The 25220-nt window shown below is 47.5% G+C and overlaps 2 protein-coding genes across 12 annotated transcripts in view; one reads left to right on the top strand and one right to left on the bottom strand.

The window, feature by feature from the left end:
• Baz2a (bromodomain adjacent to zinc finger domain 2A) overlaps nucleotides 1–17316 on the top strand; it is a 40133-nt gene extending 22817 nt beyond the window's left edge. For 4 of the 6 annotated variants that reach the window (XM_057757454.1, XM_057757453.1, XM_057757456.1 and 1 more), the window contains 24 exons: nucleotides 816–1226; nucleotides 1985–2045; nucleotides 3236–3344; nucleotides 3467–3568; nucleotides 3716–3926; nucleotides 5553–5653; nucleotides 5901–6023; nucleotides 6248–6481; nucleotides 6606–6860; nucleotides 8286–8500; nucleotides 8788–8862; nucleotides 9046–9220; nucleotides 9316–9375; nucleotides 9558–9702; nucleotides 10786–11405; nucleotides 11535–11757; nucleotides 11874–12029; nucleotides 12124–12275; nucleotides 12764–13053; nucleotides 13135–13267; nucleotides 13378–13524; nucleotides 14013–14239; nucleotides 14325–14468; nucleotides 14565–17316. In XM_057757454.1, the coding sequence (XP_057613437.1) occupies nucleotides 816–1226; nucleotides 1985–2045; nucleotides 3236–3344; nucleotides 3467–3568; nucleotides 3716–3926; nucleotides 5553–5653; nucleotides 5901–6023; nucleotides 6248–6481; nucleotides 6606–6860; nucleotides 8286–8500; nucleotides 8788–8862; nucleotides 9046–9220; nucleotides 9316–9375; nucleotides 9558–9702; nucleotides 10786–11405; nucleotides 11535–11757; nucleotides 11874–12029; nucleotides 12124–12275; nucleotides 12764–13053; nucleotides 13135–13267; nucleotides 13378–13524; nucleotides 14013–14239; nucleotides 14325–14468; nucleotides 14565–14730 (4535 nt within the window). In that variant the 3' untranslated portion in view covers nucleotides 14731–17316. The remainder of the gene's footprint in view (nucleotides 1–815; nucleotides 1227–1984; nucleotides 2046–3235; nucleotides 3345–3466; nucleotides 3569–3715; nucleotides 3927–5552; nucleotides 5654–5900; nucleotides 6024–6247; nucleotides 6482–6605; nucleotides 6861–8285; nucleotides 8501–8787; nucleotides 8863–9045; nucleotides 9221–9315; nucleotides 9376–9557; nucleotides 9703–10785; nucleotides 11406–11534; nucleotides 11758–11873; nucleotides 12030–12123; nucleotides 12276–12763; nucleotides 13054–13134; nucleotides 13268–13377; nucleotides 13525–14012; nucleotides 14240–14324; nucleotides 14469–14564) is intronic. The other 2 variants (XM_057757455.1, XM_057757452.1) reach the window with 2 other exon arrangements.
• A 113-nt stretch (nucleotides 17317–17429) lies between these two features.
• Rbms2 (RNA binding motif single stranded interacting protein 2) overlaps nucleotides 17430–25220 on the bottom strand; it is a 63117-nt gene continuing 55326 nt past the window's right edge. For 4 of the 6 annotated variants that reach the window (XM_057757463.1, XM_057757465.1, XM_057757464.1 and 1 more), the window contains 7 exons: nucleotides 25165–25211; nucleotides 24934–25027; nucleotides 22847–22924; nucleotides 22277–22387; nucleotides 21693–21773; nucleotides 21294–21378; nucleotides 17430–21066 (listed from right to left, as the gene is read on the bottom strand). In XM_057757463.1, coding sequence (XP_057613446.1) covers nucleotides 21298–21378; nucleotides 21693–21773; nucleotides 22277–22387; nucleotides 22847–22924; nucleotides 24934–25027; nucleotides 25165–25211 — 492 coding nt within the window. In that variant the 3' untranslated portion in view covers nucleotides 17430–21066; nucleotides 21294–21297. Of the gene's footprint in view, nucleotides 21073–21293; nucleotides 21379–21692; nucleotides 21774–22276; nucleotides 22388–22846; nucleotides 22925–24933; nucleotides 25028–25164; nucleotides 25212–25220 lie in introns of all 6 variants that reach the window. The other 2 variants (XM_057757461.1, XM_057757462.1) reach the window with 2 other exon arrangements.

Below are 25220 nucleotides of genomic sequence, written 5' to 3'. Positions count from 1 at the left end.
GTAGGAGAAATAAAAGTCTTCCCTTGCAAAACAGTGCATGTGTTCCATAGCTAAGCCCTTAACATGGGAAGTGTGTACCGCTGTCGTGCTGACAGACTATGAGATGCTGTCTAGTAGGAATAAAAAAGCATCCATTGTACTTTGACCTCTGCCCTCTGTGGAAACATGAGGGACTTGGGAGTTATCAAAGAAAAGATGGCCAGAGGCCTTTCTATCTTGAGGAGAAACTGTTTCTCTCTTCATTGGTGAACATGACCATCACCAGTTTTACCTTTTAACTTCAAAGATGTTTGGGGTAGGGAAAGAGCCAGCACTGTTTTGGTTTGGTTTTGTTTTTTTTGTGGTTTTTTGCGACAGGGTTTCACTGTAGCTTTAGAGCCTGTCTTGGAACTAGCTCTTGCAGACCAGGCTGGCCTTGAACTCACAGAGATCCGCCTGCCTCTGCCTCCTGAGTGCTGGGATTAAAGGCATCTGCCACCACTGCCCAGCTAGCACTGCTTTTTTAAATTTAATTTTATGTGTATGAGTGATTCTGTATGTATATCTATTCACTGTTTGTGTAGTGCCCTTGGAGGCCAGAAGAGGGTTTCAAACCTCTTGGGATTGGCGGTACAGAAGGGCAACACCATGTGGGTGCTAGAAATCAAACAGTGGCCCTCTGAAAGGGCAGCCAGTGAGCCACAGCTCCAGTCCCTAGAGCTACTGTTCTCTTTTTCGCTAAAAGCCTTTAAGATAACTCTGTTTACCGTAGTGTAGGTTTGATTGAATAAACTCTTCTACCATTTTCTTTTACTGATATTATGCTTTGGATTTAGATAACAGCTTTGACCTGAATAATGGCAGTGACTCTGAACAGGAAGAAATGGGGCCTGAGTCTTCAGACTTCCCACATCCCCTGACTGAGCCAGCCCCTGACCTGCCACCCACTGTTGAGCTACATGCAGCAGCCTCCCCAGCCTCTCCGGCAGCCTCTCCGGCAGCCCCCTCCCTTGTCCCTCCTACCATCTTCCCAGCAGTGTCTCCCGCTCCTTCCCCTGCCCTCCCAGCGGCCTCTCTAGACGCCTCTTTGACAGCTCCAGTGACCTCTCCTCAAGCTTGCCGTGCTCCTTCTCCAGCACCCACCTTCCAGACAGTTTCCCAAGCAAGTGAAGACAGCAGCAGCATTCCAGAAGCTTCTGCTGGTTTAGAAGAGACCACTGGAGAAGCTGTCACAGTTTCTGGTAGTGGTAAGTGTCCAGATTCTGTTTTGTCCCTGCCTGATTTCTACTTTTTTTTTCTTTCTGAGACAGGGTTTCTCTGTAGCAATGGAGCCTGTCCTGAACTATCTCTTGTAGATCAGGCTAGCCTTGAACTCACAGAGATCCACCTGCCTCTGCCTCCTGAGTGCTGGGATTAAAGGCACCACCACCGCCTGGCCTGTACAAAAGTTTTATGTCACATGCTGCATCTATCCCTCCTATTAACCTGTAATTTTATTTTCAGCACTTAGGAGGCAGAGACAGGCAGATCTCTGTGAGTTTGAGGCCAGCCTGGTCTACAAGAGCTAGTTCCAAGACAGACTCAAACTACAGAGAAACCCTGTTTTCAAAAACAAACAAACAGGGGGCTGGAGAGATAGCTCAGCGGTTAAGAGCATTGCCTGCTCTTCCAAAGGTCCTGAGTTCAATTACCAGCAACCACATGGTGGCTCACAACCATCTGTAATGACTTCTGGTGCCCTCTTCTGGCCTGCAGGAATACACACAAACAGAATATTGTATGCATAATTAATAAATAAATAAATAAATAAATATTTAAAAAAACAAACAAACAAACAAAAAGTTTGTTTGCGACAGGATCTTATGTAGCTTTGGCTGGTCTTTATGTAGACTAAGCTGGCCTCCAGTTCACAGAGCTCTGCATGCTTCTTCCTCCAAGTGCTGTGCCACCAGCTCAGCTCTATTCTGTAAGCTTGCTTGACCTTTATCTCTGGTGTTCCCTCAAGGTGATGTACTGAAAAGACGCATCGCTACCCCAGAAGAAGTTCGTCTTCCCCTCCAGCATGGGTAAGTGCTCCAGATTGCTGCATGCGTTGACCTTCACAAGCCTAGGAATGACTCTTAGATGTGGGGGAGTTGGGAATAGAGTACAGGACAGTGAGGAGGGTGTACAATCCCTGAAGTTGGAGTCACAGGCTGTTGTGAAGCCACCGGTGTGGGTGTTGAGTCTTCTGGCAGAGCAGTGGGTGTGCTTAACTGCTGGACTGTTCTCTAGACCAATTTCCTCTTTCTTAATTCTTTCTTTGGGTGATTTTTGAGACAAGGTTTCTCTGTGTAGCTCTGGCTGTCCTGGAACTCACTCTGTAGACCAGGTTGGCCTCAAATTCACAGAGATCCATCTGCCTCTACCTCCCTAGTGCTGTGATTAAAGGTGTGCAGCACCACCTCCTGGCTACAATTTTCCCTTTCTTAGGGTCTGTCTTCCCTCATAAATAAATGCTTTACTCATCTGCTGGTTACTTGGTCTTGATCAAAGATTCTTTTCCAAGCTAAGGCTCAAGTATCCAGAGTAGCTAGACAAAACTGTTTTCAAAGAGAGGGATGGCAGTGTGGAAGAGAGACTTTCTACCAGTGAATTGGGTGGTTTTGTGATGTAATAGTTTCTGTTTTATTGCTCTCTGGAGAGCTAAGCTTTGGAACGGTAACTATGTAATGATCAATCAGTTATCATCGAAGACCTTCAAGAAATAACTGTCTTCCTAATTTCACCACAACCACTCTGGTCTACTGGTTGTCACCAAGTCTTAGTACTAATGCAACATTGGCGATGAGGATAAGGCTGGCTGTCATAATCTACTGCTCAGATCATAGCTACTGACTAAACCTGCCCTACTTAGGTTATGGCGTCAGCTTCCAGTTTACTCTTACACTTTCCTCTGCGCCTGAGCCAGGGCTATTAAGAGTTTTTAGCTGCTCATTTCGGTAGCTTCATAAAAAGGAGGGGTGGAGATCTTTGTGCATAGCTGCCATTTGGTGTATTGTTTTCTTCCTGAAGTATTTGCTCAAGCAGTGTGAGCCTGTTTGTCTAGCTCATGTGCTGTGCTGTTTCTGTATGTAGGGCTGTCTGTAGGTCGACGTGTATGCAGGGCTAGTGAGACTGATGGAGGGGGCATCTGCTCAGTGGGCTTGGCTCCTGGGTGGCATGGGAGTGGGTAGGGGTGTGACCTGGTGGCAGGGCCCATGTGCTTCTCTGGCAGGTGGCGGAGAGAAGTGCGCATCAAGAAGGGCTGCCATCGGTGGCAGGGGGAGACTTGGTATTATGGCCCCTGTGGGAAGAGAATGAAACAGTTTCCGGAAGTTATCAAGGTAACAGAATTTGTAGCTTTTAAAGGACTTTTTCTGGCGTCTCCTGTTCTGAGACCTATTCTGGTTGTATTATAGCTGACACGGTAGGGCTATGGCTTTACTAATGTCACTTTTCCTCTCAGTACCTGAGCCGAAATGTGGTACACAGTGTCCGCCGTGAGCACTTCAGCTTCAGTCCCCGCATGCCTGTTGGAGATTTCTTTGAAGAAAGAGACACACCAGAGGTGCTGACCCAAGGGTTAAATAGTTGGGGAACAAATTATAGCTTCTTTTTGTGTCATTTGGTGGCTCAAAGAGTCTGGGGTAGTTTAGAGGGCTTAGCGACCTGCACTGATTGTCTCCTTACAACACCAGTGTCCTTGTTCCTGTAGGGCTTGCAGTGGGTCCAGTTATCCGCAGAGGAGATTCCTTCCAGAATTCAAGCAATTACTGGCAAACGAGGCCGACCTCGAAATAATGAGAAGGCCAAGAACAAGGAAGTTCCAAAAGTGAAGCGGGGCCGAGGTCGACCACCGAAGGTCAAAATTCCTGAGCTATTGAATAAAACAGACAACCGACTTCCAAAGAAACTGGAAACCCAAGGTACAGTGTTACTTGTAGCTCAGGTATTCTGCTCCCTCCACAAGGTATTTAAAATGTTGCTGAATTGCAGTTGGTACCTGGGTTTCCCAAAAGGGACTGACACCTGGAAAGATGAATCTAAATTCGTTCTCCCCTTAGAAGGTATGATCGGAATCCTAGCATTTGCTACACTTTTTCCTTTGAGCTACTTTACTAGTAAAGCCTTGGGCTGTCCCTGGAGTAATGCCAACAGAGAAGCGTCCCATTCTCCTTCCGTCTTCCAGCTCCTTGCATATATCCGTGCAGTTGCCATCGTTTTTGTTGTAGGGACCTGAATCCAAAAGATAATTGACATACTATTTTAGTCAGATGGGTAAATGGGAAAATGTCTGTGATGTTTTCATTTGCGGCGGAGGGGGTTGTTTTGAGACATTGTAGTCCTCACTGTCCTGGAACTTGGGCTATGGACCAGACTGTCCTTGAACTCATAGAAATCCGCCTGCCTCTACCTCCCCCGTGCTGGGATTAAAGGCATCTGCCACCACCACCCAGTGAAAATGTCTAATTTTCTAAGTAAGCATTGTGTGTACAGTGTGCAGAAGATGAAATAGTCTTGTTAATTCCATTCAGAGTTCCAGCTCTGCTATCATCTATATCTTTTTCCCAATGCTAGGGACCAATCCTAGGACTTTGCTCTTGCCTAGCAAGTACTTTACCAGAGTTAAAACCCCAAACTCAGTGTATTTCCCATGTTTTACACATAGGCATTACATATGTGCCTGGTGCCTGTGAAGGTCATAAGAAGGTGTTGGATCCCCTAGAAATAGAATTGTAGGTCATTGTAAGCTGTCATGAGTGCTGGGAACTGAACGCAGGTCCTCTGCAAAAGCAGTGAGAACTCCTAACCACTGAGCATCTCTCCAGCCCCATATCTCATTTTAATAAAAGCTTTAAGTGATTTATTTGCCCATGATACTGTAGAAGGTTGCTATAAAAATGTATGATGATGTTTCTGTACCACAAAGGAAAGAATAGGTACTGTTATGTCAAAATATCAATTAAAAATGAGGTATTTGCAGATTTCTACTTTGATTTGGATCTTTCAGTGGAATGAGCTGTGGAAGCTGAACGTGAGCACTGGCTTTGACAATGTTGAGTTGTTATCCTTCTCTTTCTTGTACACACTGGGTTGCCAGTGTTACAAATTAATACCGTCTTTCCTGACAGTTTAGAGTCCTGTTTCCTTTCTCAGCTCTCTTTCACTAAAATCAGGCCGTGTACATCAGTCTGAGCGTTGCTACCCTTGCTCCATAGCCTGGGAAAGAGATCATAAAGGCACTCTGCAGTTGTAGCCTCTTCCATCAGTTGGACCACTTCCAAAGCAGTTCAGTTGGAGTCAGCCTGTGGCTTCTGGGCTGCTGATGCTGTTTGAGCGCTTTGTACAACTACCTGAGCAGGTGCCTCTCTGACCTCTATCTCTTGAATGTTTTATTATGTTTATTCAGAAAACAAGCCAAAAGCAAAACAAAATAAAACTTGTTCATGAAGCTGCATGAGAAGCCAGCTTTGTAATAGGCATGTGCTGCCGTAGATGCCAAGCATGTTTTTCTACCTCACCTCTTTCCTGTTTCCTTCCTGCCTTCATAGAACCACTGAATGAGGAGGATAAAGCAAAGATGAGTAAAAGCAAAAAGAAGATGAGGCAGAAGGTACAGCGGGGAGAGAGTCAGACTGCTGTCCAAGGGCAGGTGAGGAGGGGCAACAGTGGCTAACTTTCTATAACCAGCTTCATATTTTCTTCCATCCCCATTTCCCACCTTCAGTAGAGCAGCACACATTCATTAAATGAAATTTCTTGGGCTTGATTTAGGAAAGTGGGCTTGTTAAAGAAAAATAGGGTATCTCTAGAGTGAGAGAATTGATCCATTGCCAATCCCTCATCATCCCATCTCTCACCTCTCCTCCCCAGCACCCTTTTCTGTTTTTGAATCCTAGCCCAAGCAGAGGTGCTTTCAGAGTTTGAGGAGAAATGACTTCCCTTATGGTTTACAGGCCAGAAACAAGAGGAAACAAGATACCAAGAACTTAAGGCAGAAGGACACTAAGAAGAAACTCAAGGTACATATGAATATATGTCCCAAGGTTAATTTCTTTTTTTAGGGTGCATTGTACATGCTAGACAGATATACTATCACAGAGCTAAATTCCTATCTCAAGTCTGATTTTGAAGCCACCACAGTGGCTTAGATGTATTTTGTTTGGACTCTTGGTTGGGAGGGACTAATACCAGGCCTGATGAGACAGGTATCTATGACTCTTGTTCCTCTCTCCTGGGTGGGTAGGCTGAGAAAGAAAAGATGAAGACAAAGCAGGAAAGACTGAAGGACAAAGTAAAGAGGGAAAAGAAAGAAAAGGTGAAAGTGAAGGCAAAGGAAGAGGTGGCCAAAGCCAAACCAGTCTGTAAAGCAGAGAAGACCCTTGCCACACAGAGGCGTCTGGAGGAACGGCAGAGGCAACAGGTTATCTTGGAGGAGATGAAGAAGCCCACGGAGGATATGTGTCTGGCTGATCACCAGGTATTAGGGGTCATGGATGGGCCAGTTCTGAGGACACTTGTATTACCAGAAGGAGCTCTGAGTACCCAGATGAGTGCCTGTTGGTAATCTAACAGAATGCTCTCTCCCTCACTTCTTTCTCCAGCCCCTGCCTGACTTCACGCGCATCCCTGGTTTGACATTGTCCAGTAGGGCTTTCTCAGACTGCTTGACCATCATGGAGTTCCTGCACAGTTTTGGCAAAGTGTTAGGCTTTGACCTTACCAAAGATGTTCCTAGTCTGGGAGTCCTGCAGGAAGGTCTCTTGTGTCAAGGTGACAGCCTGGGCAAAGTGCAAGACCTGCTGGTGCGGCTGCTGAAGGCTGCACTCCACGACCCTGGTCTGCCCTCCCACTGTCAGGTGAGCTTTGCTTTCTCTCTGAGAACATTGAACAGTCACCCTTCCCCCAGCCCAGAGCAATGGGGATGTGGCTCCTTCCTGTTTCTGGTTGTTTGTGCTTCATTTGTTCTTTTCTCTGTCTTTCTTTGCGGTTTTCTGTTGTAGACTTTCACCTTTTTCTAGTAACTATTTTCCATAATTGTCCTTATTTTATTTTCCGTGGATAGGGGTGTTTTGCCTGCCTTTCTGTGTACCTGGTGTCCACATGTGTGTCTGGTTCACACAAGGACCAGAAGAGGGTGTTGTCTCTTATAACTGGAGTTACTGTTGTGAGCCACCATGTGAGCTCTGGGAACTGAACCCGGGTTCTCTGGAACCTGGTGTCCACATGTGTGTCTGGTTCACACAAGGACCAGAAGAGGGTGTTGTCTCTTATAACTGGAGTTACTGTTGTGAGCCACCATGTGAGCTCTGGGAACTGAACCCGGGTTCTCTGGAAAAGCAGCTGGTTCTCTTAACTGATGGGCCGTCTCTGCAGCCCCATGTCCTGGAAAAGCAGCCGGTTCTCTTAACTGCCGGGCCATCTCTGCAGCCCCATGTCCTGGCAGCCGGTTCTCTTAACTGATGACCGTCTCTGCAGCCCCATGTCCTGGCAGTTTTCATTGTTTTTCTCTTTTTTTCACAAAAATTTCTTTTAGCCGTGTGTATGACGTACACCTTTAGCCTTAGCACCTGGGGGGGAGAGGCAGACAGGCTTCCTTGAGTTTGCTCTGCATAGCAAACTTTAGGCCAGTCAGGATTACATTTTTTTTTTTTAAATATTTATTTATTTATTATGTATACAATATTCTGTCTGTGTGTATGCCTGCAGGCCAGAAGAGGGCACCAGACCTCATTACAGATGGTTGTGAGCCACCATGTGGTTGCTGGGAATTGAACTCAGGACCTTTGGAAGAGCAGGCAATGCTCTTAACCACTGAGCCATCTCTCCAGCCCCAGGATTACATTTTTTTAAGATTTATTTTTACTTTATGTGAATAAATGTTTGACTGCATGCGTGTATGTATGTGTATCAAGTGTGCCTGGTGCCCCCAGAGACCTGAAGATAGGGTTGAGTCCCATGTAATTGGATTGTGGATGGTTGTGAATCCTGTGTCCTTTCAAGAGCAGTAGCCATCTCTCCAACTGTTAATTATTTAATGCATTTAGGTTGTGTATGTGCACGTGTGCATATCTGTGGTCAGAGGACAACTTACGGGGAGTCAGTTCTCCTTCCACCACGTGCATGCTATGAATTGAACTCAGTTTTTCGGACTTAGCGGCAAGTTGACCTCGTTCATTTTTTTCTCTTAGAGTTTTATCTTAACCTGCAGTTCTCTCCCAGGTTCACTCGGCTTGAGCTGTCCTGTTGCCCTTCTCATTCCCATTATGCTTTCTTTCAAATAGTCCCTAAAGATCTTGGGGGAGAAGGTGTCCGAGATTCCACTGACCAGAGACAATGTGTCTGAGATACTCCGCTGCTTCCTCATGGCATATAGAGTGGAGCCAGCCTTCTGTGACAGTCTGCGCACCCAGCCTTTTCAGGCCCAGCCACCCCAACAGAAGGCTGCTGTCCTAGCCTTCCTTGTACATGAGCTCAATGGCTCCACCATCATCATCAAGTGAGGAGCTTGGGGGGTAGTAGTTAATCCTGTAGCTTGTGTAGGAGTGGGTGGGGGAGGGGCTCAGCGCTCCCGAAGTTCCAGGGTAATGTGTCCATTGCTCTTCTCTGAGGATGCAGGGGTGACTTGAGATAGAATCTCAGACCCTCCCTTTCCTGGGAGAATGTAAGCCTTCCATTGTCATTCCTGCAGTCTGTGTACAGACAGAAGTCCCTGTTGTAATGCTTTCCTTTCTTTTCTTTCTGCTGCCACGTCTCCCTCAAAAATCATCTGCTGTTGCTCTGCAGTGAGATTGACAAAACGCTGGAAAATATGTCTAGCTACAGGAAAAACAAATGGATTGTTGAAGGCCGACTCCGGAGGTAGGGACAGGACAGAGTGGAGCCCAGAGAGAGAATGAGACATAGCCAGGGTGTTGTCTGGATGTGATGCCCTTCTTTGGTTGGCACCTTGCCAGCGTTCTAAAAAATGTACAGTTAACATCTTTTTTTTTTGGCATTATGTTCTTCACCATAGTCTTTCTCCTCTAATCTCTGTATTTCAAGACTGAAAACTGCTCTAGCCAAACGAACTGGGCGGCCTGAGGTTATGATGGAATGGCCAGAAGAAGGCCTGGGAAGAAGGCGCAGTTCTCGGATCATGGAAGAAACCAGTGGCATAGAAGAGGAGGAGGAGGAGGAAACTATAGTCCATGGCCGCAGAGCTCGAAGAGATGGAGAGGTACTGACCCAACAAAAGGAAGGTGGGGGTTAGAAAGCATTCCTTCGTAGATCTGGTAACCTTCCTACTCTCAATGTCTGTTTGCTTCTGCCCAGATTGACATTGCAGCATCCAGCATTCCAGAGTTAGAGCGCCAGATAGAAAAACTCAGTAAGGTATTGTGTTTTTAATCTCCTAAAAGTTGGAAATATGAGTTGGGCAAGAACTGTTCCCTTGTTTAGAATTTATCTATTATATAGGAAAGTTGATAAGCCTCAGTTCTTTCCCGTATATTAAAATTTTTCATGCCATTCTGGAAATGTTTTTATTCATCTTCTTTTTCTAATTTCCTACCCAGCGTCAGCTCTTCTTTAGAAAAAAGCTGCTTCACTCATCCCAGATGCTTCGAGCAGTCTCTTTGGGTCAGGACCGCTACAGACGCCACTACTGGGTATTGCCCTGTCTGGCTGGTATCTTTGTAGAAGGATCAGAGGAGAACAGAGGTAGGTGTATCTGTGGACACTTGAATTCTCTGTTCCAGTAAAAAAAAAAAGTAAATGCTTTTGTTTTCTTCTGCCCAGTACTCCTGAGCTTTAGTTTTCTGATGCAGTGAGTTTATTAAGAGCCCGGACTCTAGAGTAAAACTGCTTGTCAGATGTATGCTTCAGTTTCTTCATTTGTAAACTGTGTACTTCATAAGACAACCGAGAATTAGAGCTGAAGACGGGGCACAGTGGTTAAGAGCGTGCACTGTTCTTTCAGAGGACCTGAGTTGCATTGCCTGAACTCATGTCACACGATTCACAACCTACATGTAACTTCAAGGAATACATACATATACATAATTAAAGTTTTTCAATGACTACTAAGAATTAAAATGTGTAAGCCAAGTGTGGTGGCGCACTCCTTTAATCCCAGCACTCAGGAAGCAGGTGGATCTCTGTGAGTTCAAGGCCAGCCTGGTCTACAGAGTAAAGTTCTAGGACAGCCAGGGCTTTTACACAGAGAAACCCTGTCTTGAATAACCAAAAAGAAAAAAAAAGAAATTCTTACTGGGAGGCAAGGGCCAGTCAGTCTCTTGAGTCAAGGCCAGTGTAGTCTATGTAGTGAGTTTAAGGCCTGGAAGGGCTACATAGATTCTGTCTTAAAAACAAGATTTCTGGGGCTGGAGAGATGGTTCAGCGGTTAAGAGCATTGCTTGCTCTTCCAAAGGTCCTGACTGAGTTCAATTCCCAGCAACCACATGGTGGCTCACAACCATCTGTAATGAGGTCTGGTGCCCTCTTCTGGCCTTCAGGCATACACGCAGAAAGAATATTGTTTACATAATAAATATTTTAAAAGTATGAATTTAAAAAAAAAACACAAGATTTTTTTCCTCAGGTACTTTGTTCCTTGACATAAGCTGTTAGCCAGTAGAATCTTAAATAGATTTTAAAAAGCAAGTATGTTCTGTGTTTAGAGTCTCATTCTTTTCCAGAATACGTGTGTGTGTGTGTATATGTATGTGTGTGTATGTATATATATATACACACACATTATACAGCTGTACGTCTTTTTAAAAAGCCATTTTTTTCTCATTACAGTTACTGAAGATGGAATAAAGCAGGAAGCTGAGTACTTGACGGAAGCAGTCACTTCGCCACCCTGTTCTGCCCCAGTCTCTGTAAAGAGAGAGTTAACTGGCTCCAACCCCTCTGCTTCTCCTGCCCGCGCCCGAGGCCGACCTCGAAAGTCTAAGCCTGGGTCTATGCAGCCTAGGCACCCTAAGTCCGCTATTGGAGAACATGATTCAGAACAATCCCAGACTCAAGTTCAGCCAGAATCTCAGCCCCATCCTCAGTCCCAGCCCCCACCAAATAATGGGTTCCTAGAGCCAGAAGGCTCCCCTCTGTCTCTGGGTCAGAGCCAGCATGACCTTAGCCAGTCTGCCTTCCTGTCTTGGCTGAGCCAGACTCAGAGCCACAATTCCCTATTGAGCAGCTCAGTCCTCACGCCTGATAGCAGCCCAGGGAAATTAGACCCAGGTCCATCCCAGTCCTTGGAGGAACCTGAGCCTGAGGAGGCAGAATCCTGCCCTGCTCCTCAAGGGCCCTGGTTTAACTTCTCAGCCCAGATCCCCTGCGATGCTGCCCCTACACCACCCCCTGCACTTTCTGAGGACCAGCCTACTCCCTCCCTCCATCTGCCTACCGCCTCTAAGCCAGTAAGTAGCCAGAGCAATCTGTGTTATCTTTACCCAGAACTCCCATGTCTGGCTCTGAGACTACAACCTGAAGCTAGGAAACCTGTAGACATAAAGTATCTTCATTCCTTCATGTTTTCTTATTTACAGATGATTACTTCCGGTGCTGCCAATCCTTGTTCTCCAGGGCAGTTCTCTTCCACCCACCTGCCTGGAAGGGGCTCTAAGAGGCCATCAGGAGACTCTGAAGAAATTCCACAGAGTCCCACAGGGCTGGGACAACCAAAACGAAGAGGGAGACCTCCTAGCAAGTTCTTCAAGCAGGTGGAGCAGCGTTACTTAAGCCAGCTGACAGCCCAGCCTATCCCTCCTGGTGAGCAAGCTTGGCTAGGATGGGGTAAACATGGAGGTGATAGCAGTTTCCATTGTGGGCAGTGCGACTCATGTGGTTTCCACCGCCTGCCCATATACACAACCCTCTGTACACAGAGATGTGCTCTGGCTGGTGGTGGATCCGAGATCCTGAGACACTGGACGTCATGCTGAAGGCGCTACATCCCCGAGGCATCAGGGAGAAGGCGCTACACAAACATCTTAGCAAGCACAAGGACTTCTTGCAGGAAGTTTGCTTACAGCCCTTAACTGGTAAATATGAAGCCTTGACCTAGCCTGAGCTGGAGTAGCTGCTGTGCACAGGAGCTTGACAGCCCACTCCTCTGCTTTCTCTCTCTCTTCCCAGATCCCATCTTTGAACCTTGTCAGCTGCCTGCCTTGGAAGAAGGAATTATGAGCTGGTCCGCCAAAGAGAAGACTTACGAGGCAGACCTGACTGTGCTTCAGTGGGTAGAGGAGCTAGAGCAGCGTGTTGTCCTGTCTGATCTGCAGATTCGGGTACACTGGGGTTGGCACTGGGTAGGGAGCTGTTTAGGGGAGGGGTTTGTTTTTGTTTGTTTAACTTTCTGTTTTGATTTTTGTGTTGTGGATGTTTTGCTTGCATGTATGTCTGTATAGTGCATGTGTGGTGCCCTCAGACCAGAAGTGTCAATAGCCTCTGGAGCTGGGCCTTACAGATAGTTCTGAGCACCGTGTAGTGGGTGCTGGGAATTGAACCTGGGTACCTTGGAAGAGCAGCCTGCACTCCTAACTGCTGTGCCCTCTCTATAGCCCTAGGTTCTGGTTTTTGAAACAAAGTCTCTATAGTTCAGACTGGCCTGGGATTCAAGGCATTCTTCTGCCTTGGCCGTCCAGGTGCTGGGATTACCAACATGAGCCACTACATCTAGCTGCGGGGAGGGTGTCAGGAAGAGCCCTTGAATGACCTACCATGATATGAAGTGTTTCCTTTTACAATGTGTTTTATTCCTCTTTCCCACTGGAAGGGCTGGACATGCCCTAGCCCAGATTCTATCCGAGAAGACTTGGCCTATTGTGAGCATCTCCCTGACTGTCAGGAGGACATCCCCTGGAGAGGACGGGGCAGGGAAGGAGCAGTACCTCAGCGGCAAAACACCAACCCTCTGGACCTTGCTGTGATGCGGCTGGCTGCTCTGGAACAGAATGTAGAGCGGCGTTACTTGCGGGAGCCCCTCTGGGCAGCCCATGAGGTGGTAGTGGAGAAGGCCCTGCTGAGCACACCCAATGGCGCCCCAGATGGCACCACTACTGAGATGTGAGTGACTCCTGCTGCCTGTCTCTTAGCCTGGGAGGGCAGAAATCTTCTTGTTCCTCATCCTCGATTTCCCCCACCCAGATCATATGAGATTACCCCTCGTGTTCGTGTCTGGCGGCAGACACTTGAGAGATGCCGTAGTGCAGCCCAGGTGTGCTTGTGCATGGGCCAGCTGGAACGCTCCATCGCATGGGAGAAGTCTGTCAACAAAGTGGTAAGAGTCTGAAGATGCCTGGAGAACACTAGAGACAGCTTGGTAAGAGTGGGGTCTGCAAGGGGCAGAGGATTAGGGATTCACTCTGCTTCCTCACAACTTTGGTCTAGACCTGCCTAGTCTGCCGGAAGGGTGACAATGATGAGTTCCTCCTGCTTTGTGATGGATGTGACCGTGGCTGCCACATTTATTGTCATCGGCCCAAGATGGAGGCTGTCCCAGAAGGAGATTGGTTCTGTACTGTCTGTTTGGCACAGGTAAGGTTCAACTGTTTGATTCCATTCTTTTTTTTTTTTTTGGTTTTTCGAGACAGGGTTTCTCTGTGGCTTTGGAGCCTGTCCTGGAACTAGCTCTGTAGACCAGGCTGGTCTCGAACTCACAGAGATCTGAGTGCTGGAATTAAAGGCGTGTGCCACCAACATCCAGCACCTTTTTTTTTTTTTTTTTTTTTTTTTTTAACCACCAGTCCCACAGATAATCCCCTACCCTCAGGCTACCCTGGAATGGACCTCTGACGTGTTTGGGTTGAGTCCTTCCTTCTTTGAAGAAATCACTTACATTCTTTAGCCCCAGTCATTTCCTCTATAAAATAGTAATAACTCATTCTATTTACTGCCCCTCCCATTGATTACCTGAATGAGTTCACATGCTGGCTGATGTGTGAACATCTGAAGCCACGGTCACTCGTAGGCAGGATTCTGAGGAACAGCACACTGCTGTTCTTACTGTATACGCCTATCCTCAGCAGGTACAGGAAGAATTCTCTCAGAGGCCTGGTTTTCCAAAACGAGGCCAGAAGCGGAAAAGTAGTTTCCCACTGAACATACCAGAGGGTGACAGTCGCCGACGCCGGATGCTATCGAGAAGCCGAGAAAGCCCAGCAATGTCTCGGTGCCCAGAAGATGGACTGTCTCCCTCCAAGAGACGGAGGTTTTCTATGAGGAACCACCACAGCGATCTCACATTTTGCGAGTGAGTTGGTGAATTGTAGGGATAGCTGGCTCTGTGTGTTCCAGAAGGGCTGGGAGGAGTCAGAGTGTGCTTCTTATACCAACAGGATCATTCTGATGGAGATGGAGTCCCATGACGCAGCCTGGCCTTTCCTGGAGCCTGTGAACCCTCGGTTGGTGAGTGGGTACCGGCGCATCATCAAGAACCCTATGGATTTTTCCACCATGCGAGAACGGCTGCTCCGAGGAGGGTAAGAAGATATTGTGTGCACGCTCTCTCTCTTTATTGTTCTCTCTCTTTTTCTCAGCTCTTAACAGTTCACAACCCCATTTTCCCCTTGGCCCAGGTATACTAGTTCAGAGGAGTTTGCAGCTGATGCCCTTCTGGTTTTTGACAACTGCCAGACCTTCAACGAGGATGACTCTGAAGTGGGCAAGGCTGGGCACATCATGCGCCGCTTCTTCGAGAGCCGCTGGGAGGAATTTTATCAGGGAAAACAGGCCAATCTGTGAGGCAGGGAAGGTGGGGGCCACTTTGTGGTGTTTTTTCCAACCTTCCTAACAAGAACCTGCCATTCTCACCTGCTGACGGCTGCCCTGGGTGGACTCATCAGACAGTGCTGATGTTTGCCTCTGCCCTTGGCAGCACCACATCCTCTTGTCCCTAATCTCCTTTTATTCCTTCCTCCTATTGCTCCTCAAATAAGAGATGTAGAGATGAGGTCCTTTTGGACAGAAAACCAAAAAAGCAAAAGAATTTTTCCTGGTTTTTTCCTTGATTAAAATGGAGAGGGGTAAAGAAGTCCCTTCCTCTTCCCGGCTTCCTCCCCTCCCTGTACACGCCCCAGCATCCTGGGGCTATTTAACAATAGCAATAGTTCTAGTGAATGTGTGAAACCGAGAAACACTCTGTACTGTGTGCGGACCCGCAGTGACGGCCAGTAAAGTGGACTTAACTCCCAAGTGTGTCGAGCCGGACACCGGGCCCTGAACATGCTGCTTCCATGTTCAGTCCCTTCCCTGCTTCTTGCTCTCTCTCACGTTTCCTTTTCTTCCCCTTCTCCTTATTTTTACAATTTTTGTCCCACCCAATAATGTAAAACTAACGTGTACGGGTTCTTCTTTCCCCTTTCCCCTTACGTAGAAAACAAAGTTCAGAGCTCCCTGTCTCTGTGCTCATCTTCCTGCCAATAAGTAACCCTCTACAATGTTGGATCCTCCTCACGTGCTGAGTTTCTAGCCTTTTCTGAAACTCTGTGACTGGGGAGAGGGCAGGCGGGCAGGTGGGTGCCCTGGGCCTTCCAGCCTCCTTCCCCGCTTCCCAAACCTCCCTCTTGGGAACTCCTCAGGGACAACTACTGCTGAGTCTGAGTGCTGCTCCGAAATGGAGGCCCTCAGAGAGGGGGAGAGAGGTGTGTGTGTGTGTGTGTGTGTGTGTGTGTGTGTGTGTGTGTTTGTGTGTGCGCACGCGATTGCGTGCCTGCCCTTGCACACAGATGAGAGCTGTGATTGTGATCCTGTTTTGTGTAATGGGACCCATTTGTGTTTCCTCAACTATGTTTTATTTTCCCGCCTTTGCCGTTCCATCACTTTTTGTCTTTGGGAAAACACAGGAACTATCTCTCTGGGGACAAGGCTGTCCTCGTGGTCATTTCTGTTCCAGCCTCTTCAAACTGTGCAATCTTTAGCAGGAACTCCCTCTCCTCTCAGTAGCTTTGAGTCTTGAGAGTTTCTGGGAGAGGGGTAGAACTGGATCTTTCCTAAACCATGAGTATCTGGGTTTAGTTGTGTTTTCCTTCCTTGCATCTACTTCATATCCCCAGCAGCGGCTCCTGGAGCACAGGATGGGTAGAGCGGAGAGATTCTGGTTCTGCCACTGCCCTGTGTATGACTAAGCCCAGGTTAAGCCCCCAACACTTGAGAGGAAAGCTGCTAACGCCGAGCTATAGCCATGGGCCTCTGGCCCCCTGCTTTCCTGCTCAGCAGAGCCCCTCCCATCAGAAATTACGGGTACTTGCACTGGGGAGGTGGCTGCTGGCTGGCCTAAGCAGAGAGCTGAGGCATCCAAGCAATGTTCCATTGGTGGGGGCGGGGGTGCCAGGTGAGGTGGAGTGTTTCTTGTACTCCAGCAGTACTGGGGGTGGGGCAGTGCAGGTTCCTGGGCAGCCCTTACTCCTTTTCACCCCGCCCTCACTCCACTCCCTATTGCCTATTTCTAAAGTCGCCTTTTCTGTCGAAAAACCTCAAAACTTAACTTTATTTGAGTTTTTTTTTTTTTGCTTTTAAATAAGAGGTGGATTGAAGAATATTTGAATTGACTTTATATTATGCATAAATATTTATATTTTATCTAAATAACTGCGCCGTAACAAACTTTGTGTCAGTCAGATGTTTGGAACTGTTATAATTGGGGATAACTCCCCCACAGCAAGTTTCCCTTGGCATAAAATGTACTGGAGTCGTTCATTGTTGGAGGTGGAAGGGAGAGTGTGGCCTTCGTTGTCTGCTCTGTGCCCCTCTCCAGTTCCAGCTCTTTCCTAGGGACCAGGCACTCGTAAGGCGGGGTGGAGGTCCTAGACTTGATCTGAAGAAGTGGGGTAGGGCATGATCAAAGGGGCCATTCCTCACTTTCCTTTCCTCGTCTTCACTGCCCCTGGAGCTAGGTGGATTTTCTCTTATTGACAGAGTATTTGGTAGGGAAAGCAGGTTAAAAATAAAACAACCCACCCCTACCCTTTGTATCCCCTCCCCTATCTGGTAACAGCAAGAAACCATCAACACCAACAAGTTTCCATGTTCCTTTTACAACAAAAGGGACTGACTTTTTATATAACCAAATGTGGTGTTTTAGTGACTTTTTGATAATGTACAGTTTTTTGTGAATTTAAATTTATTTCTTTCTATATTTTTAGGACCAATCTCATTTTTAATAAGGTTTAAAAAAGGAAAAAGTGTAGAGAAAAAAAAACTCGTTTTTGCCATGTGATGTTCCACAGGTGCAGCTGTAGAAAGTGCTTGTCATTGAATAAAACCACATTTGATAGAGACTCAAGAAGACTCGTGTTTCTCTCCTGAAGCAAGCTTCCCTAAGGCAGAGTGAGTGTGGGTGGGTCTGACTCCCAGGTTGACTTGTTTTCTGGGCAGAGCAGACCCTGTGTGCCGTGATGGCAAGAGCAGGCAGATCACCAGTTTTCATGGATAAGACACTAAGACCGACTTTTATGTTTTATTTTTAAAAAAAAAAAGAAAGAAAGAAAGAAAAAAGATTGAAGTTAGTGAAAGTAAAGCTCTTCCAAATTACAGGGGAGGGATGTCAGACAGAAGTGAGCCGAGGAGAGCGGGCAAGAGGTAGCACTGCAGACGGGAGGGTGTGAACTACAGGTCTCTGGGTAAAGGGGAAATGTACAAAATGTGTTTTAAGTATAAATTAAACTTCTCTCTCCAGGGCGATAAGTGCATCCAGTAGAGTTGTCACCTGCCCCAGAGAGGGGCAGGAGCAGAGACGTCCATTCTGGTCCTCTCAGCTCTGTGGCAGCCTCCAGTCTATTCTCTTATTCTCCAAGGTCTTAAGTCTGCTCCAAAGCTGGTGTTCCTGGGGAACTAGTAATTTGCCCAAGGTGGTCACTGCACAGCCTAGGCCCTGGCTCATCATACAGGGACCGACCTGGAGCGCTCATGCTCACACTAGGGAAGGGAAGGGAAGACAATCCAGAAGGCAGTTTCGGCTCTTGAACTGAAGAGTTTGCTTTGTTTCAAAGACAAGGGCGGTGAAGGGTTAGGAAGCAGGTGCTGTGCCTGAGCTGAACTGTGAGACTGAGGTAGTTGAGTAAGGAGAACAGGAGTTGAACGAGCAGATGCCAGTCGAAGAGCCGGTCACAAGGGTGATGAGAGCATTGATCTTTCTGGTCACTGCCACATGGAGACCACCTCTAGCAAGGGTCAGCATGGAGCAGAAGAGGCATCCAGAGGCTTTAGCTGCTGAGGGGAGGCTCTGCTGCAGCCTGTCAACTTCAGGACTCTAATGCGTACAGGACTTTGAAAGGGCAGGCTGCTCAGAAGTGGAGTGCTTGGTTCACAGAGGAACTGGGAAGAACCATGTGACAAGGTACAGATTTGATTTGCCTGTATAGACCAACTGTTGTTTATAAGACCGGTCCTGCTCTCTGAGTTCAGGTCTAGAAAAGGCTGGGGTAAGTTTGGACCTGACTCAACGTATTGCTCTTGGCTAAGAAGGCAACAACCAGCCTTCAGTGAATGCAGTTCTGACACTTTCCAGAAGGTGGGAGCATGTCTGGGAGGGAAGGACAGCAGGAACAACAAACTGCCCATCTTTATTACTGACAAGAGCTGTTCCCTCTTCAGAGGCACCTAACTTCACAGGCTGGGCAGTTCTTCAAATCCTTGGCTTAAAAACACTCAAGAATCTCTCCTCATCATTGTCCCCACAGTGTCCTAAAGGCCAGTCCATCTACAGCCTGGACCCCAAGCCTGGGAGGGATGCTAGTAACCCTGAGGTGGGTTGGGTAGACCTGGAGCCTGGTAAAGGATGACACCATCCCAGGACTCTAGTATGTTCTAACTGGAAACAATTTGGGGGTGAAATGTAAAGAGAAAGGTCTGACCTCCATGCCGGCAGGATTCAGGAAGCACTGGGCATGGTGTTGAGAGCCTTGGGTAGTGTGGTGGGGTGCTTCCTGTGGAGCAGTGTCCTGCAGACCATCCCTCTACAGCCCACACCCTTCTTTCCTGTCACCAGTCACTACTGAGTAATGAGCCAACAAGAGAGGGTGGCAATCACTACTAAGCAGAATTACACAGTGCCATTAACCACTATAAAAAAAATTATAGGTTACCCTCATTTCCCATGCTCGCACCTGCTCAACCAGAAACACTGGAAGCTAAACTACTCACAGAGGAAAACCTCAGAAGGTAATTTAAAATTTTAAAACCATAAGCCATTCATTCAAGTTGCTTTTAGAGCTACAGAAAAAGAAACAAGTTTTAAGAGGTAGTGACAGGGCAGTGGTGACAACTACTGGCCCTGGCTATCAGCAGAGCTTCCAAACAGTCCACTCAGTAGAGTTCTGGGCTTGGCTTGGTTTGGTTTTCCTTAAAGACCACTAACAAGAAAGCTACCTTCTTAGTGTTCTGTCACTGAGGGCTTTAACTGGATATAGCTGACCTTCCTGAGGTTGGAAGCACCAGTGGAAAAAATCTGGTAATTTTATTCTTTTTACTTATTATGTATACAGTGTTCTGCCTGCATGTATGCCTGCAGGCCAGAAGAGGGCACCAGATCACACGTGACCTATGGAAGTGTACCCAGTGCTCCCAACCTCTGAGTCATCTCTAGCCCATACTATGCTTACCACTGCCATGAGCCTTTATTCCCAGAGTGCACTGAAGTACAATCAGACCAGGATTCCCAGTTCTGCAGTATGTACAGCTGCTGCGCCAGTAAGCCAGTGTCTTTCCACCACCACGGTCAACCCTTCCTTCCCTACACAAGCCTCTGAACACACTTCCCGCTCTCCATTACTTTGATTGTCTAGTGGAGGTGAACCTGGATTTGACAGTTAAGACACGCATTTCAAGGTCTCTCCTGAGGTAAGGAGCTGATGTATTGCCTTTTCCTACCCTAGCACCCTGTTGTCCCTCCACAAGAAGGAAAATGATTTCTGGTGTTCTGGTTCTCTGGGGAAGGGGTCCAAACACTCCAGGGCTGGGCAGGGTACTGCACAAAGAGCTTGGTCCTTTATCAGGCACGCACGCCCAGCACAGTGAACAGTTCTCACCTTCAGCCCTTCAGACTGCATTTGGCTGACGCATGTGAGCGAGCCCTGCTGAGACAGCTCCTGCTGAATTTCTAAGCTCTAAAGACTGTTGAGTACACCCACGTGCAGCTGGCACTCCTGATGAACATTACGAGGCTCTGTCCAGGAGCTGGGCTGGGGATTTAGCCTACTCCAGAAGGCAGGGAAATCCTGTCAAAGATGACAGACACGGCAACAACCTCATAGAGGCGGAACTTGCACATGGGGGAAGGATGTTTAGAAGGACTGAGCAAAGCCACAAGCAGCAGGGATGGGGCTGTGAGACCTGGGATAGAGTGAAGACCCTCCAGGAGGCAGAGCAGGCATTCCTGAAGCTGAAGCTGGGCGCCAGTCAGACCCATGTCTGTTGTAGTCATCATCCTTTTGGAACTTGCCGCCAAATTTGGTTGTCACGTGTCTGCTTCCCAAAGTCAAAACTCCAGTCTCTTCTCAGAGCAGAGGGAAAGCCACCTCCACTGCCCCTTTTCCCAGTCCCACATGAAATTTAAGGCAAATTCATAAAATTAAAAACTAAAAAGGCAAAGCAGGCAAGGCTCAGCTGAGTGGAAAAGAGGAAAAGAACAATCTGGACAAGAAGTTAAAAAAGGAAAAAACAGCAGCCAGGCATAGTGGTGCACTCAGGAGACGGGAGTGGGTAGGATCCCTGTGAGCTCAAGGCCGGCCTGCCAGGGCTACACAGGGACCCTGTGAACTGAGAGCTTTGCAAAACAAACTTTTAGGTCCACATATTTAAAACACATGACACCTCAGAAATAGTCCATAACTAAACTTGGCAAACAGGGTTCCTTCATCGATTTTCCAGCACTTTTTTTCTTTTTAAAGAAATCATTTGACAAGCCTTCCTAAGTAATTCCAACATACTCCGACCTCTCTGTGAAGGTGGGAGGCAGCTCAGCCGGTGTAAGTTCTTTCGTCTTGGATGTAGTGCATACGAAGAGCGACATGGTTCCCTAGGCTCCATCAACAGGAAAACAGCCCAAGGCAGGCATGCAGTCTTCTTTTCTCAGGCCTAGGCCTGGGCCTGGGAGGAAATGACCACGTTTAGTGCTCAGTGTGGTCTACAGATCGCCTGTAACCTAGAGTCTGGGAGCATCTCCAGAGATGCATTTCTGTTTAACAAAGATGTGGGCTCTTGCCTAAAGGAGGCGCAGAAGGTGGAGAGGGTGTGGAGGGGACATGATGAGACCAAGCAGCCATCGCCCAGTTCAGCGTAACAGCATGCCCCCAGCTTACAGGTCTTACCTTGTTACTTGCTGAACTGGAAAGGAAAAACCCCATGGTCTGTGGGTGTCTCCACTGCCACTTGACTCTGCTGACCACTGCTCTCCTGTATCACAGCCAAGGAAAGTTACTGATGCATTCCTTCGCTCGACTCCCACTGAAGAAGCCTCACTAATACAGCCAAAGCTGAGTGGCATCCTCACCTCACTCCCCAAATGCAAGTGTGCTCACAGCATCAAGCTGGAAAGAAGGTGAAGTGGTGCAGCTTTGGGAAATACATAAACAACTGCTAATTTTCAGAGCATTTAATCAACTCAAGCCGCCCTTTCCTCCCTATACTCCTCACACCCCTTAGGACTAGAATCAGCAATGCTGTGAGAGAAAGTGCTTGCTCGGGACATAAGTCAGAAATGTTCCTACCTCAACAGAAACACTGGAGGAAGGCACAGGAGGGCACTGGGGGATGTAAGCTCCTTGCATGGCAGCAGCCGTTGGCATGAACTGGAATGAAAAGGAACATGGTTCTCAAGACATTCCTTTAGTGGTGTGTGGGCTCCTCAAGATGGTCCCGATGGTGTTCGAGGACACTGGCCTGGAGACAGGCCTGCTTGCTTTCACTGCTTTCCCAGCACCTCCCTCCATGCCCCTTCCCTGCACAAGTCAGGCCTAAAGAAACCCCAGCTGCTCCATCCCTTCCTTTTAGTATTCTGATGAATTCTAGGAAATGTGTACTGATTCCTGAGCAAATGTACAAATGTTTAGAACTTCTGGGACTAGGAGGCACCTAGAAGTAGAGAGTAGGGCAGAATGGCTATATTCACAGCTTGTCCTTGAACTTTTAAATATCTTCCTCAGCCTCTGGGTGCGGGGATTAGAGGCATTTATCCCAGGTCTGAGTGTGCCTTCACTAACTGAAAGCACAGTTCCATCCTTCGGAAGGACTGACGCTAGCATTTCACGGGCAGCCTTACTCTGGAGGAGTGATCTTAGAGACAACCCTTTACCGTGCCCAGGCTGCTGAGTGACAGGTGACTCAATTGTTGGGTAAGAGGTCCCATCATGGAGGCGTGCTGGAGAGAAAGAGGGTGGTCCATCCCTAGTGTAAGAACTGAGCCCTAGAGGAGGCAACAAAGGAAATGGTTAGGCAGCAACCTCTCGCAAAGACACCTCAAGCAGTGGCTGATGACAAGCAGGGCCATCTTTTTTTTTTTTTGGACAGTGTCTCTACGTAGCCCTGGCTATCCTGGAACTCTCTATGTAGATCAGACTGGCCTTGAACTCACAAAGTTCCACCTGTCTCTGCCTCCCATCACCCGGAAGGAGATGACACAGGAACCAGAGAATCATCTACCATTTTCAAGGCCTCGAAATTAACGTGCACAGCAGCCCAGCTCTGGGACAGGAGCATTACCCTGACCTTCAGTCTGCAGAGACCTTTGTCTAAGAACTCACAGAACGAGCTTCACAATGCTCTAAGTCAGAACTCATTCCCACCCACAGATCCTGTCATCACAGCCCTTTGCTTTTCTTTACATCAAATCATCTCTGGCTTCTGCCCACTTCTGAACACTCACTGAAGGCTGCATGAGGTACGACTGGTGTTGCATCCAGGATGGGTTAGGAACTTGGAGAGGAGATGTCTGGGTCACTCTCTGATATAAGCAAAAACAAAAACATTAACTGCCTAGATTCAGTGCCCAAGAAGTTCAGCAAAGCCCCTACCAACTGACATGTTCCATCAGAACATAAACAAGCTGCTTTTTTCCCAGGCTATGGATATAGTGATATTTCATTTGTTTTTTTTTTTTTTGTTTGTTTGTTTGTTTTCGAGACAGGGTTTCTCTGTAGCTTTGGAGCCTGTCCTGGAACTCACTCTGTAGACCACGCTGGCCTCGAACTCACAAAAATCCACCTGCCTCTGCCTCCCGAGTGCTGGGATTAAAGGCGTGCGCCACCACCACCCGGCTTCATTTGTATTTTAATACATAAAGCTTGTCTGAAGCTCAGAGAGCAAAGCAGCCGCACTGGTTACCCTTTACAGACCAGGCAGTGGTGACACACACCTTTAATCCCAGCAGTTACACTAATTTGCCATAGAAACTGGGCAGTAATGGTGTACATCTTTAATCCCAGCACTAGAGAAGAATATAAAATTGGAGGAGACAGCTCTCAAGTCTCTGTGACTCTGAGAATCTCTGTGAGTTTGAGGTCAGCCTGGTCTACAAGAGCTAGTTCCAGCACAGACTCCAAAGCTATAGAGAAACCCTGTCTTGAAAAACCCTCCCACCCCACCAAAAAAAGAAAAAAGAACAAACTATTTTTAAAATTTAGGAACTTAGCCAGGCAGTGGTGGCACACACCTTTAATCCCAGCACTCGGGAGGCAGAGGCAGGTGGATCTCTGTGAGTTCGAGACCAGCCTGGTCTACAAGAGCTAGTTCCAGGACAGGCTCCAAAACCACAGAGAAACCCTATCTCGAAAAACCAAAAAAAAAAAAAAAAATTTAGGAACTTAAAAGTCAGACAAAACAAGTTAAAAGTAAGCGAAGGGCTGGGTGATCCCAGCACTCAGGAGGCAGAGAGAGGTGGATCTCTGAGTTGGAGGCCAGCCTGGCCTATGGAGCGAGTTCCAGGACAGCCAGGGCCACACAGAGGGTGGTACACTAGCTGATGAGGACGCGGCGTTTGCCACCAGATCTGAAGTCCTGAATTAGATCCCTAGAAGCCCAAGGTGAAGGGAGAGAACCTGCCACACGTTGTCTTCTGATCTACACAAACACGTAGAATGAGAATATTATTTTTCAAAAAGGTACTGAGGGATGGGAGATGGCTCAGCAGTTAAGAGCACCTGTTGTTCTTCCGGAGGACCCTAGTTTGGTTCCTAGCGCCCACGTTGTGGCTCACGGGCATCTGCTTCAGGGACTCCAACACCTGACCTCAGGCACACATGAAATATACACACGTACATACATAGAAGCAAAACACACACTAAAGTAAAAGGACTTAAAAATGTGTTGTGAAGCCGGGCGGTGGTGGCGCACGCCTTTAATCCCAGCACTCGGGAGGCAGAGGCAGGCGGATCTCTGTGAGTTCGAGACCAGCCTGGTCTACAAGAGCTAGTTCCAGGACAGGCTCCAAAACCACAGAGAAACCCTGTCTCGAAAAAAAACAAAACAAAACAAAAAAATGTGTTGTGAGAGTGACAATACATGTTAAATATGGCTATATTTATAAAGGAAGTTTCTGCCGAAGCCCTGTGTATCTGTTTTCATCCACATGAAAGTGTCGTAGTCGGATGTGAAGCTGCCTTTACTTGTGGGGAGGTAAAAACAGAAAGAGGATGTCTTTTCTTTTGAGGCAGGGTCTCTTTTATGTAGACCAGGCTGTCCCGGAGACCAGCCTAGCCTATGTCCTATATAGAACAGGCTGGCCTCGCAAGTGCTGGGATTCAAGGTGTGCAACACCATGCCGAGCTCATGAGCATGCCTCTAAAAGTGTTTATATACATATACACTGTATGTATGAGCGGATACACGTGTAGGGATACATGCTAGTTCTATACACATACGTCACACGTTACGCTTACATAACATTTTTATGTGTACAATATAGAAAAGCTTCCTGTTTCTTGGCTTAAACAATAGGGGGAAAACACGCGTTACCTGATAGGAGGACACAGGAGATGGGAGATACGGGGAGAGTGCAGACTGAGCGAGCATCCTGCTGTGGGCAATGCTGTATGGGGCTGGGTAGAACCTGTGGGAAAGGCTTTGCTCAGGGAGGAAGCCCCCTCCATCCACTACCTGCTCTTTGAGAATCAAAATGAAACACCCAAATGTCTGGACACGCGCCTGGACATTTTCAGGTGACTTATCTATCTGACGCATCCTTACCCATTCTGAAGAGCTGTGGTGGGGTCATAGGTCAAGGCCATACCACCCTGTAAGAA

The sequence above is a fragment of the Chionomys nivalis genome, chromosome 25, assembly GCF_950005125.1.
Source record: "Chionomys nivalis chromosome 25, mChiNiv1.1, whole genome shotgun sequence".
NCBI classification, from domain to species: Eukaryota; Metazoa; Chordata; class Mammalia; order Rodentia; family Cricetidae; genus Chionomys; species Chionomys nivalis.
The sequence above is the reverse complement of the archived record's forward strand: the minus strand, read 5'-3'. Positions and strand labels throughout refer to the sequence as shown.